Source organism: Oncorhynchus mykiss, chromosome 13, assembly GCF_057628025.1.
Source record: "Oncorhynchus mykiss isolate SJ-2025 chromosome 13, ASM5762802v1, whole genome shotgun sequence".
NCBI lineage: Eukaryota > Metazoa > Chordata > Actinopteri > Salmoniformes > Salmonidae > Oncorhynchus > Oncorhynchus mykiss.
The window spans coordinates 65,424,123-65,442,700 of record NC_143034.1 but is presented as its reverse complement, the minus strand read 5'-3'; the positions used below and the strand labels follow the sequence as shown (position 1 = coordinate 65,442,700).

General features: G+C 41.8%; 2 protein-coding genes across 3 annotated transcripts; both read right to left on the bottom strand.

The window, feature by feature from the left end:
• Positions 1-2: 2 nt before the first annotated feature.
• Positions 3-7,423, bottom strand: LOC110486882 (MIF4G domain-containing protein B). 2 transcript variants are annotated; one of them, XM_021558722.3, is made up of 6 exons: positions 7,306-7,423; positions 6,379-6,472; positions 4,334-4,443; positions 3,764-3,919; positions 3,162-3,254; positions 3-2,860 (listed from the first exon to the last, which is right to left on the bottom strand). In XM_021558722.3, the coding sequence occupies exons 2-6, from the start codon at positions 6,455-6,457 to the stop codon at positions 2,633-2,635; spliced, it is 666 nt and encodes a 221-aa protein (XP_021414397.2). In that variant the 5' UTR covers positions 6,458-6,472; positions 7,306-7,423; the 3' UTR covers positions 3-2,632. The 2 variants fall into 2 exon arrangements, with proteins under 2 accessions (XP_021414397.2, XP_021414396.2); XM_021558721.3 differs by having other exon boundaries at positions 4,334-4,461; positions 7,306-7,414.
• A 134-nt stretch (positions 7,424-7,557) lies between these two features.
• Positions 7,558-14,298, bottom strand: LOC110486874 (mitochondrial thiamine pyrophosphate carrier). Its single transcript, XM_021558706.3, has 7 exons — positions 14,136-14,298; positions 13,173-13,341; positions 11,091-11,246; positions 10,589-10,759; positions 10,001-10,181; positions 9,604-9,734; positions 7,558-9,464 (listed from the first exon to the last, which is right to left on the bottom strand). The coding sequence occupies exons 2-7, from the start codon at positions 13,302-13,304 to the stop codon at positions 9,285-9,287; spliced, it is 951 nt and encodes a 316-aa protein (XP_021414381.3). The 5' UTR covers positions 13,305-13,341; positions 14,136-14,298; the 3' UTR covers positions 7,558-9,284.
• Between the last annotated feature and the right edge of the window lie 4,280 nt (positions 14,299-18,578).

Below are 18,578 nucleotides of genomic sequence, written 5' to 3'. Positions count from 1 at the left end.
CGATTTTATTTTATTCATCTTCAGTCAATGTACAGCAGTAGCAAAAATGAAATTGACCAATGTTGGTACTTCTGACATTTGAACAGATACCCAACTACAGTAATGGAAATATTTATAGGAAAATATACACTGAGCTCTGTCTTCACGCAGTAAACTCAAACTTTCTATATATCTACTTGGGTAGATAAATGTACAAAATGCTCAAACTTATTTGGTAATTCTGTGTAAAACAAATGGCATGTACGCAAACCACTAGTAGGCAAATTGTGAGTGCTGCACTTCCTGTTCAAATTAGGTTTCTACTGAATGACTACTTTGAATACTTGGTCTTTATGTAGCAATAAATAGGCCCTATAGCATATACACATTTACTTCAATAATCTTCTTTCAACATCATGGCCCTATCAAATATGCTCAAACTAGCGGATGACCAAAAAGTTTATTTTAGTGCTTGCTTAATGTACACTGAGAACCACAGTTTTGAATAAACTGTTGAGAAACACTGATCTAGTGAACTAAATGTAAAACAATAGAAAAGTTATGTCAGTCACCCAAGTGTTACTATTCCGATTCCACAACTACTATTACCAAATAAACTTTTCAATCTATTCGACAACTGTCCACTAGGGCCAACAGAGGTTACTAAAATAGCCTACTAACTAACACAATATTTGTGATCATATCTTCAAAAAAATTATATGGTTCTTCCCTCTTCAAAGAGTTTCATTCAGTCAATGTCCCTGCTGGAATTATCAACGATTCCCCATGCCTCCCTCACTTTCTTCCAGTAATCACTGAGCTGACATAACTAGGGTAGGAAAAATATCTGCAATGGATCAGTGATTACTATGAGGAAGGAAGGATAGATGAATGTTAAAGATATTGGAACAGGACCTAGAAATAGTATGCTGCTTGATTGTGGTCAGTGGTTTTTCCAAGACACCGTGTTTGGTTCTGTGAGCGTATTAAAGCACTCGGTCAGCACACAGTGTAAACATTATAAAACATACATATTCTGAACTACAAAAACTAGTAGATGTGGACTTCTTCAATAAAGTGAAGCTGGTAAAAGCTTAGTGCTGGTGGAATGAATCTCAGACGTACTACTGTTTTGAAAATCTAACAGTAACGAGTAGTGAACAGCCAGACAGAACTTATAAAGTCACTATAATGCAGTCAGTAATATTCTCAGCTTCCAAACTGAATAAATGTTTGCATTGTGGTGCACAGTTTTCCCAAGCCGAAAGCAAAAAGCCAGCATCCATTTTGTAGCACCAAAGTGTGGACTATGTCGTTTAAAAGAGGTACAGTACCTCTTAGAGACTTGTGAATACAAAAACATCTGCAAAACTAGTTCTTATTAGAATCAGCAAAAACTGACTAGAACGTCCAGCTTTGACGATATTGCTGTCTATACTGGCATCACATGTACTACAAAACTATTTTTCAGATAAACTTGTGATATTAACAATTCAGAAACTAGGATTCAGACCATAAAAAGTTAAATATATTGATATTTTCAGAAAGGAAATATTACAAATTACTTATGACAAATCTCTTGGTCCCAAATCCTAATAATACCAAATTGTCACCCTCTCTTGTCATGTGCTTTTTGACCTCAGGGGAAACGAAGAGGCTTAAGAGTCATTGGCAGCAGGGTGGACCCACGTGGAGTTACATGCGTTGTGTTTATCTTTTGTTTGATTGATTTTGTCAAAATGCTTTTCAGTCATTTTAATCTACCACTCAAACAACAGGTGCTTTTAAAACTAAAGTTGACTGTAAAGTATTTTGTCCAATTGATTTAAACCATATGGCTGTATTTAGACAGGCAGCCCAATTCTGATATTTCACCTAATTATTGGCAAAATAGTTAATCTGATTGGTAAAAATACAAATTACTGGTAAAACAAAATAAAGACCAGAATTGGTCTGTCTGTGTAAAAGCAGCCTATTTTGTAAAGCATTGATTGTAAGATCATAATTTGATTCATACATTCACTTGGGCATAATGACTGTCTAAGCTCTCGAAAAGTTCTGCAGACCTCTCAAGATTCTTTGTAGAAACATTTACGAAGATCATCACCTTTGAAAACAGTATCGGTAACGACTGGCAGAGGATCTATAAGATTAACTCAATCATGGTCAAGCCCACGTGACTGGAATGTGTATCTGAACTACTTATGTAGAATAGTGAAATGTCTCATAACATTGGAATGTCAGAAAGCAAAGGGATTAATAATAAATCTTTTGACTGGAGTAAAAACTGCAATTCAAAACCCACAAAATATCAGTCAAACTTGCTTCAAACCAATCCAATTCAAATACACCTCTCGCCAAAAAAAAAACCTTTTAACAACCATTTACAATTGCACATTTCAAACCGACTATCTGGCTAGTGGAAATATCCCTGCTGCTAACCACACTGACTAGTGGCTACCCCATGGCAAAGCTCAGCAAAAAAAAAAAGTGTCCTTTCTGGAATCATCCACGATGCAGCCCCTCTCCCAATACTATCATTCAGGGTCACATTCAGTAGACACGAAACGGGAGATTCCAACCCGAGCTCGTCCAATCCCATGTTGTTCCTATAGAACACCATCCACCTACTGTAGCCTGGCCTGGCCTCAGTCTAGTCGGTGACTTCGCTGTAGTAGTATTTCTGGGCCGTGTCGCTGAGCATCCAGCCCCCGGCTCTGAACTCCAGGATCTCCAGTAGCAGAAGACGGGCCATGGAGCTCAGGCCCTCCTGCAGTAGGAAGCCGTCCCGCAGCAGGTAGAAGAGCTCGTCCATCTTCTGTCCGTCCATCTTCTCCAGCTGGTCCCCAATGCGGTGCAGCTGGAGCACCAGGCAGTCTACCTGGGGGAAGGAGAAGCAAAGGAGCACCAATATTAAACAAAGCATATCATTATCAGAGAAGGGGAAATCACATTCAGAGATGTACTCCGGCTATAGCATGTACATTTGTTTTCAGATTTCAAACAGTAGCCACCATATAAAGCCGGACATTTTAGCAAAAACATTTAAATTTGGTTCTCCCTTTAATCTGAAATGTATGTTTGGTAAATAACCAACATATTGCACAAAAAGAAGTGAGAGACAATTGAAATATGTCCTCAGTTGAAATACTAAAAAAGGTGCTGTGCCATATTTGACCCACCTCTTCCTCATTGTTCAATGAGTCAGGCTGAGCCAGCCTTAACATGCAGTCAAACACAGGATGCACCAGAGCCACCATAGGCATGTTGTTCACCTGGGGAGGGGAAAACACAAGGACCTATTAACATTTAATTGATAAGAAAAGCTTCTATGCGTATATATTTTGGGGCGGCAGGGTAGCCTAGTGGTTAGAGCGTTGGGCTACTAACCTAAAGGTTGCAAGTTTGAATCTCCTAGCTGACTAGGTACAAATCTGTCGTTCTGCCCCTGAACAAGACAGTTAACCCACTGTTCCTAGGCCGTCATTGAAAATAATATTTAGTTCTTAACTGATTTGCCTAGTTAAATAAAGATTAAAAAATAAAAAATTCCATGAAGAAATAGCTCAAATAAAACTGGAGATACGATGCCCGATTCACACTATAGGGATGAACCGTACTGCGCAGGTTTTGGATATTGTCCTTGTACAATGTTCTTTCCAGCACGGTTCCAGCAATTATGATGGATGCCCAGCACAGCTTGGCTCATTTTAAATTGTGAATAGATTGTTAGATATCTCCAGTTAGAATATGAATAGGGATTCTGGAATGTTTTGGCTCATACCTTGAGGTAGTCGAAGACGTTGCAGATGAAGGTGACGAAGCAGACCCACTCCTGCAGCGAGCGAAGCCGTGTGTCCTCCCGGGCCACGAACTCCAGCTGCAGCCGGTTGAGCAGATTCCGCCGGAACACGTTTCCGTTGTTGTGCTTGGCCTCAGCCTGCAAGGTGTGGTAGAGAAAAAGAACACACACAGCCATAAGCATCTGTATGGTTCCAGTCTATGGATATATACAACTAGGAAGTTAAAGCACTGATCCCGGGGAGCAAAATAGTAGGATTGGGTTGAGTAGGATTGAGTTGCCATTTGACAATGATAAACCCCTTGATCCCCACCACCACTAAGCTGCCCACCCACCAAATGGTTAGGATTTGAAGACGGTAAGCTGATCTTAGATCTGAGCTTCTAGAGAGGAGCTCATTTGACCTTGTTTACAGTCAAACTCCAGCTTTAGTTCACACCATGTTCTAGGCCTAGGTGTGAAGCCCTAGTCAAAGATAACAACAGTAAGGGGAATTACCACCATTACTATCAGCCAGAAAGGCAAGTAGTTTTAAGGTGATTATTACCCTACCTGAACGATAGTGTAGCAAATGCGTCCTGCCTCTTTGCTGAAGACCTGGTCCTTCAAAGACTGGTCCACGATGACATTGGACACCTTCTCCAGGTCCACCGTGCTGGGCTCTGAGGGCAGAGAGAGGGCTAATCCAAAGACAGCCACACTTACACTTGCTACTGGGTCACGTTCAATAGGCACAACATTTGACAATAACGCTCTGAATCGGCAAGGTTGCATCTGAGCATGCCCCATAACAAAGTTGTTTTCTTTTTCTGTTGCAAAATTGTTGAAATCTATTGCTACGGTTTGCACTAATGAACATGACACTGTACTATGTACTTAATTGTAAAAACAAAACATTATCAATCTGACTGTGTTGATTTTTCACACAGACCTTTATATACAGTGCCTTGCACAAGTATTCGCCCCCCTTGAACTTTGCGACCTTTTGCCACATTTCAGGCTTCAAACAAAGATATAAAACTGTATTTTTTTGTGAAGAATCAACAACAAGTGGGACACAATCATGAAGTGGAACGACATTTATTGGATATTTCAAACTTTTTTAACAAATCAAAAACTGAAAAATTGGGCGTGCAAAATTATTCAGCCCCCTTAAGTTAATACTTTGTAGTACCCCCTTTTGCTGCGATTACAGCTGTAAGTCGCTTGGGGTATGTCTCTATCAGTTTTGCACATCGAGAGACTGAAATTTTCTCCCATTCCTCCTTGTAAAACAGCTCAAGCTCAGTGAGGTTGGATGGAGAGCATATGTGAACAGCAGTTTTCAGTTCTTTCCACAGATTCTCGATTGGATTCAGGTCTGGACTTTGACTTGGCCATTCTAACACCTGGATATGTTTATTTTTGAACCATTCCATTGTAGATTTTGCTTTATGTTTTGGATCATTGTCTTGTTGGAAGACAAATCTCCGTCCCAGTCTCAGGTCTTTTGCAGACTCCATCAGGTTTTCTTCCAGAATGGTCCTGTATTTGGCTCCATCCATCTTCCCATCAATTTTAACCATCTTCCCTGTCCCTGCTGAAGAAAAGCAGGCCCAAACCATGATGCTGCCACCACCATGTTTGACAGTGGGGATGGTGTGTTCAGCTGTGTTGCTTTTACGCCAAACATAACGTTTTGCATTGTTGCCAAAAAGTTCAATTTTGGTTTCATCTGACCAGAGCACCTTCTTCCACATGTTTGGTGTGTCTCCCAGGTGGCTTGTGGCAAATTTTAAACAACACTTTTTATGCATATCTTTAAGAAATGGCTTTCTTCTTGCCACTCTTCCATAAAGGCCAGATTTGTGCAATATACGACTGATTGTTGTCCTATGGACAGAGTCTCCCACCTCAGCTGTACTCACCTCTGCAGTTCATCCAGAGTGATCATGGGCCTCTTGGCTGCATCTCTGATCAGTCTTTTCCTTGTATGAGCTGAAAGTTTAGAGGGACGGCCAGGTCTTGGTAGATTTGCAGTGGTCTGATACTCCTTCCATTTCAATATTATCGCTTGCACAGTGCTCCTTGGGATGTTTAAAGCTTGGGAAATCTTTTTGTATCCAAATCCGGCTTTAAACTTCTTCACAACAGTATCTCGGACCTGCCTGGTGTGTTCCTTGTTCTTCATGATGCTCTCTGCGCTTTTAACGGACATCTGAGACTATCACAGTGCAGGTGCATTCATACGGAGACTTGATTACACACAGGTGGATTGTATTTATCATCATTAGTCATTTAGGTCAACATTGGATCATTCAGAGATCCTCACTGAACTTATGGAGAGAGTTTTCTGCACTGAAAGTAAAGGGCCTGAATAATTTTGCACGCCCAATTTTTCAGTTTTTGATTTGTTAAAAAAGTTTGAAATATCCAATAAATGTCGTTCCACTTCATGATTGTGTCCCACTTGTTGTTGATTCTTCACAAAAAAAATACAGTTTTATATCTTTATGTCTGAAGCCTGAAATGTGGCAAAAGGTCGCAAAGTTCAAGGGGGCCGAATACTTTCGCAAGGCACTGTACATCTTCACAGAATCACTACATTAGGGACTGACCTTTCAGGGCCGTTTTCAGCAGATTCTGGGTCTCCAAGTCGAAAGACTGAATCTTGTAGTCCTCTTTACAGTTTTCCATTTTTTACAAGTGATACTGAAAAAGACCATGGATACAGACAGACTATGTTTTCAAACATCATTTCAAGCGAAATTCATTAGACAGAACTATGTCTCAGCACAAAGCTGTCTAACGCTGTTGTCATCAATCTGGCTGCCCCCCAGGCCTCTTTCATAGGGGGATATGGGGGATTAAGCCAACATAAGCAGTTCCTCTAATATTGCCCAAATAAAAAGGTAGTTTGCATACAAGCAATGTAGAAACAGATTTATCATATCTTCAAATACCAATAGTTAATTGCCATTTGTATGTTAGAGGATGCATTGTCCACCCATCCATTGTAAAAAGTCACAATGAAATTGCATGACTTCTACTGGGTCAGGAGTTGCATTTTCAAACAAACGAAACCTTTGCAGCAGCCTAACCTCGTTCCCAGGATATGGAAGGGCAGCAAGTCTGGTGCACGAGACTAGCAGCAACCTGTCCCGTTGCATCAAACTGCACTACATGCCAACCCAGCAATAAATACCGGTAACAGTTTGCGGTATTAATATTTCACCATAAGAGATTGGATCGAGCTACCGAAAAAAAAAAATTGGCTGCTACTAAACATGCACGCAATTAATGCAAAAAGTCGGTACAATTTAGCTAGCTATCTAACTAGCTGCTAAAATTAGTAACGAAACAACTAGCTAGCTAGTTAACGACTTGTTACACAGATAACGTTAGTTACCAAGCGAATATGTTTGAAAAGGTTGGAGTTGTTGAGTGGCTAACTAGCTAAACTAACTGACTTGCCAAGTCTGATTTACAAGAGCTCAAATTATGTTCGTTCAGGTTTCTAAATATAAACTTAAATCAAGACTTACTTTCCTAAAGTTGAGTTTGAAGCAGTGATTACATTGTACATACACCCTCCACTGTGCTGTGCTGTGCTGTTTGTTCCTCACTTCCTGAGTGCTTTCTGCGCACGCGCTGTGTTCCAACAGTATTGGACAAAATGCGCACTGACGCCTAGGGAGAAGTGTCCAGTGACGTTAAATAAACTGTTTACCCATAGACGAAACCCACATTATTACAATCTGTTCTATTCTGACTATATCATTCCAATGACAGGTTCATTTGCATGCATTTTCTTTATTCAAAAACAGTTCAAAAATAACAAAGCATTGTACGATACAATGCGTTTTAAATAAAAACCCAAATATAGACTGACACACCTGCCACCACTTTGTACCGTGCATCAGTAGCCGACACAATGTTACACATAGTACAAGAAATTGTCCCACCAAGTGCAATCTTTCCAGCATTAAACATACATAGAATAAATATTCAATTTTAAATACAGTGTTAGATATGCTGTGTTTAGACGTTTACATTTTAATCATTTAGCAGACGCTCTTATTCAGTTGGTCATATATTTAAAAGTAACATACACCGTCATGCTTCTTTAGTCTTAATTTAGCACTGAGCAAGTGCCAGTTTGAGAATTTAGCAAAACAATCCAATGCTGAGCCATAAAAGCTGTTACAACAGGTCACTGAAAATGAATGTACAGAACATCAAAGAAAAGGAAACTGAAAACAGCATAGATGGTAAATGTACTTCTGTTATTAAATAAGCATTACCAACCATATAGAAATGGTTATAAATATTGAAACACATTCCACTCGGAAAGCAACAAACCCTTGCACCTCATTTAGAATGCATGATAACTGAGTCTATGCTAACACATTAGTTAACACCACAACTTTTAGTTGAAATGTATTGAATCGTCCCTATTAAAAGAGCATTCCGTGATAGGATCAACTTTGACCAGGTTCTGACTATTTATTTTAGCCTAGATCAAGCATCTCTTTCCCTTCGCTCCATGGTATCTATCGGTTTCAAGAGCAACCATCTGAGCTTATCAATTTAACATACAAAACATTGAAATGGAGAATTTAAGTGATTTCCCCCCCTTCCGCAGCTGTCAAAACACAGAATAACACTTCCAGAGGTATATTCTCAGTACATGATCTAAGACAATGGCTATATCCTCCTTATGCTGCCCATCAAATAAGGCAATTCTGCAGGTAGTTGAAACAGAACACATTGTTACAATAGCGGTTACAAATATGGCAATTTTTGGTCAATTACAAAAGTCTTTAAAAGTAACAGGCTTCCTGTCCTCAATATAGACTGTGCACCACAAACCATGAGTATAGTGTAAAAATAACAGCAAAGAGTTCCAGTATAGACATACTAACATCAAGGTGTTTGGACACTGACAACAAACACACGGTAAGGTGAGGTGACATCATTCCTTATGTGGAAGGTCCAGAGCAGCACCACACCTTGACTTTCCCAACTTATAAGATACACTATAGGTAAACAGCAATAAGGAGAGACTTTTTTTCTTCTTCCCAGCAATGTTGACTCCTATCACCAGTGGGAGGGGGATATGGCATGTACGATGTAGATGTGCGTGATTCTGCCATTCCCTCCTTTCTTTTCCAGTGCTTTGAGTTCCTCTGCTTCTTCAGTTGCCCCTAAGCCAGGGTTTCCTAAACTCGATTCTGGCCCCCGGGTGGACGTTTTGGTTTTTACCCTAGCACTACACAGCTGATTCAAATAATCAACTAATCATCAAGCCTTGATCATTTGAATCAGCTGTGTAGTGCTAGGGCAAAAAATAAAATGTGTACCCCCTGGGGTCCCGAGGACCGAGTTAGGGAAATGCTGCCCTAGACACTGATCTATGGTCCATTTTCACATTTTCCCCATATTGGTTGAGATTAGAATTTGGAGCGGTTGAGCTGATCCTAGATCTGTGCCTAAAAGCAACTTCTACCCAGAGCTCCTCTGCTCACTGGCTGCCCTTCAGGTTCTGTATGGCATTAAGGAAGAACTCATACCAGAAGAAGGTGAAGCCCGTGGAGACAGCTGCTTTCACTAGGCTGGGAGATAGGCCTTTGAGAAAGCCCCGGAGACCCTCCTCTCTGGCGATCTGGGACACACAGTCTACAAAGCCACCATACTTCCGCACCTGCACACAGTAAGCAGAAACAACACACTTCAATGTCATGTAGATGGATGCCCCGTATGACAGCCATCTTCGCTCTAATATAAGACCTGCTGTCAGGCACATGACTGAATGAGACAAAGTAATAAGATGTCTATCGTACCTGTCCAAAGTGGACTCTGGCTTCTTCAAACCCTCCCACCTGCAGTCTCTTTTTGATGAGGTCAAAGGGGTAGGTCATTGTCTTGCTGATGACTCCAGCACAGCTTCCACATACCAAGCTTCTGAGGTTGCCTACAATAGAAAGGAAACAAGCAGTAATGTTCAGGTAGTTTCTAGGCCACTATCCTTCAAAGTCATGTATTTGTGTTCAGTCAGTGGTACTGGGCACTATCCAGGCCCTAGTTACATAGTGAGTTTCCTGTTTGCTAGCCAAGCCGAGGTTATATTCTAGTTTCTAGGCCCTATACCCTTAACAGTCATTGCTATGTGTACAGTGTTGTGTATTTAAACAGTGTCATGTGGTCAAAGGCATGACCATCCCTACACTGGCCACTGACCTCCGACGTTGCTGTCCTTGGGCGGTGGTCCCATGAGGTTCTTGAGGACCTTGTAGAAGAAGAACTGCAGGCCTGCGTAGGGGAACACTGCCACCAGTGTTGGACCCAGGCCACGGTAGAACCCCAGGGCCCCCTCAGTGCGGTACATGGTGGACACAGCATGTCTCAGGCTGCCATACACCTATGTTACAGATGATGCCTGTGGTTAGCTAATAGCTATCAGTAGCACAAGCCAAAGATACAATGATAACACTTTAACAAAGCCAAAGTGTGGATTACAGTCACTCCTTGTCCATAGACTGCCTTCAAGGTAAGGAAACAAATATCTAAATAAAGATGTTAAATTTTTCTAAATGATCCTTTTAAGGGGTTAAGTAGTTTGACAGTTAATTATTATACCTAGTTTGCTATAAATTTATATTTAGTTTATAAATAATAAATTACTGGTTGAAATTGTGTGGTTGTCGTTTTGGTGCTTGGCAAATTATGGGTTGCAGAGTTAATGGACTATTACTGCTTTTGATAATGGTACAATAAAGCTAATGCTTTTCGATAGATTCATACTGTATGTTTTTCTTTGTCTCTCACCTTGGGCTCTCCCTGAGCTGCGAAGCGTGTTCGCAGTGTGTCTAGTGGCTGGCAGGCTACAGTGGCAGAGCAGGCGGCCAGACCGCCACACACAAAGTGCACCCCTGCTGTCTGGCTGTCATATGCGGTGCTCTTGTGGGTCATCTCAGTCAGGAACTCAAAGCTGGCAAACTATGGAGGGATGAAAACACAGCCTTAAAACACAACCTTAAAGCACAGATGAAAACACAAAATGCAGACAACAGTGCCAAGTTATACAGCACAGCCATGAATGGAGACCACAGGGATAAAAACAAGAGAGAGAAAAAAAAAGTGAGGCACATGACTATATATTATAATCTATCAACCCACTACCATGTGAGAGATGCTATTGAGGCGTTACAGGGCAACGGCTAGCTAGTGACAAAGAGTTGAGTCAGAAAACAACTCATTCAACCACAACACTGTGTGACATACAACAGGGCATTCTGACAGGAAAAATGCCCCAGTGTATGTTCCCTACCTGTACTGCCCCGAAGCAGACAGAGAGGAGCTGGGCGGGGACATGTCCTTTCCAGAAGGCAGGCAGCCCCTCCTCTGCCAGGATACAACGTGATGCCTGGAACAGACCCCAGTACTTCCCTTCAGGGTGCCTTGACGATACGCGCTCTATCTGCAACTGTGTACGCAAGGAGGGGTGTGTAGACGGGAAAGAGGACATTCTGCTATAGACATTCTTGTGTAGAACTAAATACACATATGCACATGCACACACACACAGTTGTAAGTCATTCCCTAGCAAATGCTGAGCACATCATCAGTGTGTGTTGCCATGGCCACCAGTGTGTTGTGAGAAACTGGGCATGCCCAGTGGTGTCTGAGGGTCTGGGTGTGGTGCTGTGACTCACATCAAAAGAATGCAGCACAACCAAACAATGGTTAGTAGCAATGAAACAAACTTCTTCAGGACAAAAAAAGCTTGATTTCAGTGAGTCTCACAACACTGAGCTTTTTGGTTCAAGTCATAAAAGCCTGGGCAGCGGTTATCATGCACAAATAACCGAGTTGTATGTTTACCAGTACCACTAGGGTTTGGCCACAAAAACAGTGCATTCGGAATGTATTCAGACCCCTTTGCTATGAGACTTGAAATTGAGCTCAGGTGCCTCCTGTTTCCATTGATCATCCTTGAGATGTTTCTACAACTTGGAGTCCACCTGTGGTAGATTCAATTGATTGGACATGATTTGGAAAGGCACACACCTGTGCCTAAATAAGGTCCCACAGTTGACAGTGCATGTCAGAGCAAAAACCAAGCCATGAGGTTGAAGGAATTGGCCATAGAGCGCCGAGACAGGATTGTGTCGAGGCACAGATCTGGGGAAGTGTACCAAAATATTTCTGCAGCATTGAAGGTCCTCAATAACACAGTGGCCTCAATCATTCTTAAATGGAAGAAGTTTGAAACCACCAAGACTCTTCCTAGAGCTGGCCGCCCAGCCAAACTGAGCAATAGGGGGAGAAGGACCTTGTTGGACCCGATGGTCACTCTGACAAAGTTCTCGAGTTCCTCTGTGGAGATGAGAGAGCGTTCAAGAAGGAAAACCATCTCTGCAGCACTCCACCAATCAGGCTTTACAGTAGATTGGCCAGACGGAAGCCACTCCTCAGTAAAAGGCATAAAGGAATTTGCCAAAAGGCACCTAAAGACACTCGGACCATGAGAAACAATATTCTCTGGTCTGATGAAACCAAGATTCAACTCTTTGGCATGAATGCCAAGCGTCACATCTGGAGGAAACCTGGCACCATCCGTACGGTGAAGCATGGTGGTGGCAGCATCATGCTGTGGGGATGTTTTTCAGCGGCAGGGACTGGGAGACTAGTCAGGATCAAGGAAACGATGAACGTAACAAAGTACAGAGAGATCCTTGATGAAAACCTGCTCCAAAGCGCTCAGGACCTCAGACTGGGGCGAAGGTTCACCTTCCAAAAGGACAACGACCCTAAACACACAGCCAAGACAACACAGGAGTGGCTTCGGGACAAGTCTCTGAATGTCCTTGAGTGGCCCAGCCAGAACCCGGACATGAACCCGATAGAACATATCTGGAGAGACCTGGAAATAGCTGTGCAGCAACACTCCCCATCCAACCTGACAACTCTTGAGCGGATCTGCAGAGAAGGGAGAAACTCTCCCAAATACAGGTGTGCCAAGCTTGTAGCATCATTTCCAAGAAGACGCAAGGCTGTAATCGCTGCCAAGGGTGCTTCAACAAAGTACTGAGTAAAGGGTCTGAATACTTATGTAAATGTCATATTGCAGTTTTGTATTTTATAAATTAGCTAACGTCTAAAAATCTGTTTTTGCTTTGTCTTTATGGGTATTGTGTGTAGATTAAGGGAAACAACTATATAATACATTTTAGAATAAGGCTGTAATGTTACAAAATGTGGAATACGTAATGGGGTCTGAATACTTTCTGAAGGCACTGTAGTTCCAACTTACATTATGTTTCATTTAATTGTGTAGTAGATTAGGGTCCAAAGTGGCCATGCAACTAAAACATGCACCACAATAATATCCATCTGATGCTTACTGTACCTGGAATCTTATCTTGATGACATCCAGGGGGCTGATCAGGGCTCGGGTCACCATGCCTGCGGCTGACCCAGACAGGGCTGCATCTTCTGGGGCTGGAGCAGTGCCCTTAGACCCTGGGTCATAGCCCACCATGATGACTCCACAGCAGCCTCACCAGAGGACCTCAGGTCTGGGGAGAGAACATGTTATACAGCACAGGAGGTTGGTGGCACCTTAATTGGGGAGGACGGGCTTGTGGTAATGGCTGGAGCGAAGTCAGTGGAATGGTATTCAATACATCAAACACATGGTTTGATGCCGTTCCATTTGTGGCATTCCATTTGTGGCATTCCATTTGTGGCATTCCATTTGCGGCATTCCAGAAATTATTATGAGCCGTCCTCCCCTCAGCAGCCTCTACTGTATACAGGGTGACTAGTAGTTTCTTTGAGAGAGTCACTGTAAATATGGATAGGCTATTGTGATTCACGATTCAGTATGTTGCTATTTTTTATTGGAAGCCAATTCTGTATCACTTATTTGTGCATCACTGCCACTAGAGATAGTTAGTAGCTGTATAAAAGAGTCATCAGGCAAATTCCACTGATCAATCATGTGTGATGGAAGTTGACTCTGCTGATGTTGACATGACACCTGCATCTAGCTGACAGCTACAGTAACTGTTGTTGAGTTGCCTAACTAGCTAACTAACTATCAAGTTATTGATCAGCCCTTCCTCCTAATCAGACACATGTGGAGATCACACACACGTTGACTGCAATTGATGATCACGTCCTATTCTTCGGTACATTAGTTGCAGTGATTATTCATAGTAAATACAGTAGGTATTAACGTTCTTCAAAAAATACCATAGAGGACAGGACCTTGGCATAACTATGAGGTTAGCTAGCGTAGCCACTCAATCTGGTTTACTTCAATCTAGCTCGCAATTTATAGCTAAAATGTGTAGAACTGTCGACTCACTTTTATGTGCTGCTCTTCCATGGAAATGTGTGAAAGAATAGTTGGTGAAGGACTGATAAGGTTACATGTACTTCTTCTTTTCATACAATTTAGCTTACTCAAACCAATCTGGAGACTGGAGAATGGTGCAAATCGAACCAATCCGCATGGAGGGATGGATCACGTGACCCTGCAATCCCAGTTGCACTACATGTGTTCCCCTTATGACACAAGATGTCACTGTTGTTAAGTGACCAGTCTCAACATTCAGTACTGTATCACAACGTCTGCATAGTTTCAGGAAAAGTATATTGTACAAAAGTCATCAAATAAATAAAAACAAGACAGCCTAAGGTTGATGCTCTACAACAATATTGTTAAAGGTCCAATAACATTGATTTACTGCACAATTTTCCATTTTATTGACTGTAGAAAAGAGAAATTTAAACAGTCTGTGACCAAGACTCATTATATTGTAACAATCACATTATGATAAAGTACAGCAGGACAATAAAATCAGAGCTGAAAGTCTGTTTGAATCCAAAGGTCATATAGATGTGACGTTTATTATAATCATTACAGAGTCAACGCTGGTGAGAAAGAACAATGTCTACTTTGTTGGCTCTGTCTCAATATAGTGTGGAAGGAGGTGGTTGAGACCTGAAGACTTATGTTATTTCCCAGAGTGCCTTTAGATCAGTGAGCTAAGGTGGTATTGAGTCATGCAGATGAACCTGGTTGAATACCTGGTCGCTCACACATACAGTGGGGAGAACAAGTATTTGATACACTGCCGATTTTGCAGGTTTTCCTACTTACAAAGCATGTAGAGGTCTGTCATTTCTATCATAGGTACACTTCAACTGTGAGAGACGGAATCTAAAACAAAAATCCAGAAATCACATTGTATGATTTTTAAGTAATTAATTTGCATTTTATTGCATGACATAAGTATTTGATACATCAGAAAAGCAGAACTTGGTATTTGGTACAGAAACCTTTGTTTGCAATTACAGAGGTCATACATTTCCTATAGTTCTTGACCAGGTTTGCACACACTGCAGCAGGGATTTTGGCCCACTCCTCCATACAGACCTTTTCCAGACCCTTCAGGTTTCGGGGCTGTCGCTGGGCAATACGGACTTTCAGCTCCCTCCAAAGATTTTCTATTGGGTTCAGGTCTGGAGACTGGCTAGGCCACTCCAGGACCTTGAGATGCTTCTTACGGAGCCACTCCTTAGTTGCCCTGGCTGTGTGTTTCGGGTCGTTGTCATGCTGGAAGACCCAGCCACGACCCATCTTCAATGCTCTTACTGAGGGAAGGAGGTTGTTGGCCAAGATCTCACGATACATGGGCCCCATCCATCCTCCCCTCAATACGGTGCAGTCATCCTGTCCCCTTTGCAGAAAAGCATCCCCAAATAATGATGTTTCCACCTCCATGCTTCACGGTTGGGATGGTGTTCTTGGGGTTGTACTCATCCTTCTTCCTCCAAACACGGTGAGTGGAGTTTAGACCAAAAAGCTCTATTTTTGTCTCATCAGACCACATGACCTTCTTCCATTCCTCCTCTGGATCATCCAGATGGTCATTGGCAAACTTCAGACAGGCCTGGACATGCGCTGGCTTGAGCAGGGGGACCTTGCGTGCGCTGCAGGATTTTAATCCATGACGGCGTAGTGTGTTACTAATGGTTTTCTTTGAGACTGTGGTCCCAGCTCTCTTCAGGTCATTGACCAGGTCCTGCCATGTAGTTCTGGGCTGATCCCTCACCGTCCTCATGATCATTGATGCTCCACAAGGTGAGATCTTGCATGGAGCCCCAGACCGAGGGTGATTGACCGTCATCTTGAACTTCTTCCATTTTCCAATAATTGCGCCAACAGTAGTTGCCTTCTCACCAAGCTGCTTGCCTATTGTCCTGTAGCCCATCCCAGCCTTGTGCAGGTCTACAATTTTATCCTTGATGTCCTTACACAGCTCTCTGGTCTTGGCCATTGTGGAGAGGTTGGAGTCTGTTTGATTGAGTGTGTGGACAGGTGTCTTTTATACAGGTAATGAGTTCAAACAGGTGCAGTTAATACAGGTAATGAGTGGAGAACAGGAGGGCTTCTTAAAGAAAAACTAACAGGTCTGTGAGAGCTGGAATTCTTACTAGTTGGTAGGTGATCAAATACTTATGTCATGCAATAAAATGCAAATTAATTACTTAAAGATCATACAATGTGATTTTCTGGATTTTTGTTTTAGATTCCGTCTCTCATAGTTGAAGTGTACCTATGATAAAAATTACAGACCTCTACATGCTTTGTAAGTGGGAAAACCTGCAAATTCGGCAGTGTATCAAATACTTGTTCTCCCCACTGTATGTGCAAGTCCAGGACCATTTAGACATGAAAAACACCTCTTGGCAATATAACCATAGTCTATAATACTACATATACTGTAGACTCTATATGAACATAATGCCATGTTGATGATAATTTATTGTCCTGTTAAATGCTGAAGGTCAGTGTATTGTGTCTGTGCCAGTGTTTGGTTTGTTCTTCTTGCCCCCTGCAGTGTCCAAGATAAGATAAGCAGGAACTCGTGTAATCCATTGTGTCCCAAAGTTCATGTCCAGCCTGGTCCCAGCTGTGCACACACACACACACACACACACACACACACACACACACACACACACACACACACACAAGACCTCATAGTTTGACCAATTTGACTCCTGATTCTGCCGTTTGTCCACATTTCTCCAAACGTCAAACATTTTGAAGTTGCTCCAAATGTCAAATTTCAAGGTGTTTTGGACACCACAGGTTGAACCCCTGCTGTCACAAGTTTAGGCATTCATTTTGAATGGTTAAATGAAGGGTTAAGGTTTGGAATAGGGTTTAAAAAACATCAAAGAGGTGTCTATACCTGGCTTTGAACACACCCTCGGAGCTGAAGGCTTAAAACAAAAACAACTCCACGGTTAAGTTTAGGCCTTCATTCTGAATGGTTAAGGTTTGGGAAAGGGTTTAAAAAACATCAAAGAGGTGTCTATACCTGGCTTTGAACACACCCTCGGAGCTGAAGGCTTAAAACAAAAACAACTCCACGGTTAAGTTTAGGCCTTCATTCTGAATGGTTAAGGTTTGGGAAAGGGTTAAAACAAAAACAATTCCACGGTTAAGTTTAGGCCTTCATTCTGAATGGTTAAGGTATGGGAAAGGCTTAAAACAAAAACAACTCCACGGTTAAGTTTAGGCCTTCATTCTGAATGGTTAAGGTTTGGGAAAGGGTTAAAACAAAAACAACTCCACGGTTAAGTTTAGGCCTTCATTCTGAATGGTTAAGGTTTGGGAAAGGGTTAAAACAAAAACAACTCCACGGTTAAGTTTAGGCCTTCATTCTGAATGGTTAAGGTATGGGAAAGGCTTAAAACAAAAACAACTCCACGGTTAAGTTTAGGCCTTCATTCTGAATGGTTAAGGTTTGGGAAAGGGTTAAAACAAAAACAATTCCACGGTTAAGTTTAGGCCTTCATTCTGAATGGTTAAGGTATGGGAAAGGGTTAAAACAAAAACAATTCCACGGTTAAGTTTAGGCCTTCATTCTGAATGGTTAAGGTATGGGAAAGGGTTAAAACAAAAACAATTCCACGGTTAAGTTTAGGCCTTCAATCTGAATGGTTAAGGTTTGGGAAAGGCTTAAAAAAAAACAATTCCACGGTTAAGTTTAGGCCTTCATTCTGAATGGTTAAGGTATGGGAAAGGGTTAAAACAAAAACAATTCCACGGTTAAGTTTAGGCCTTCATTCTGAATGGTTAAGGTTTGGGAAAGGGTTAAAACAAAAACAACTCCACGGTTATGTTTAGGCCTTCATTCTGAATGGTTAAGGTTTGGGAAAGGGTTAAAACAAAAACAATTCCACGGTTAAGTTTAGGCCTTCATTCTGAATGGTTAAGGTATGGGAAAGGGTTAAAACAAAAACAATTCCACGGTTAAGTTTAGGCCTTCATTCTGAATGGTTAAGGTATGGGAAAGGGTTAAAACAAAAACAATTCCACGGTTAAGTTTAGGCCTTCATTCTGAATGGTTAAGGTATGGGAAAGGGTTAAAACAAAAACAACTCCACGGTTAAGTTTAGGCCTTCATTCTGAATGGTTAAGGTATGGGAAAGGGTTAAAACAAAAACAATTCCACGGTTAAGTTTAGGCCTTCAATCTGAATGGTTAAGGTTTGGGAAAGGCTTAAAACAAAAACATTTAAAACAAGTTCTGTCACTGGGACTGAACATACGACCTTCAGAGCTGGATCTGGCAGTTTACACCCATCTGCCACCCCGGTCCACAACGCTCACTGTTGCCCTTAATGGACAGTTTTGGGTACCTGGACGGATGTCAGATGTCAAAGTGGATCATGAGCGACCTGGCTGCACACACACATATACATACATACATACATACATACATACATAC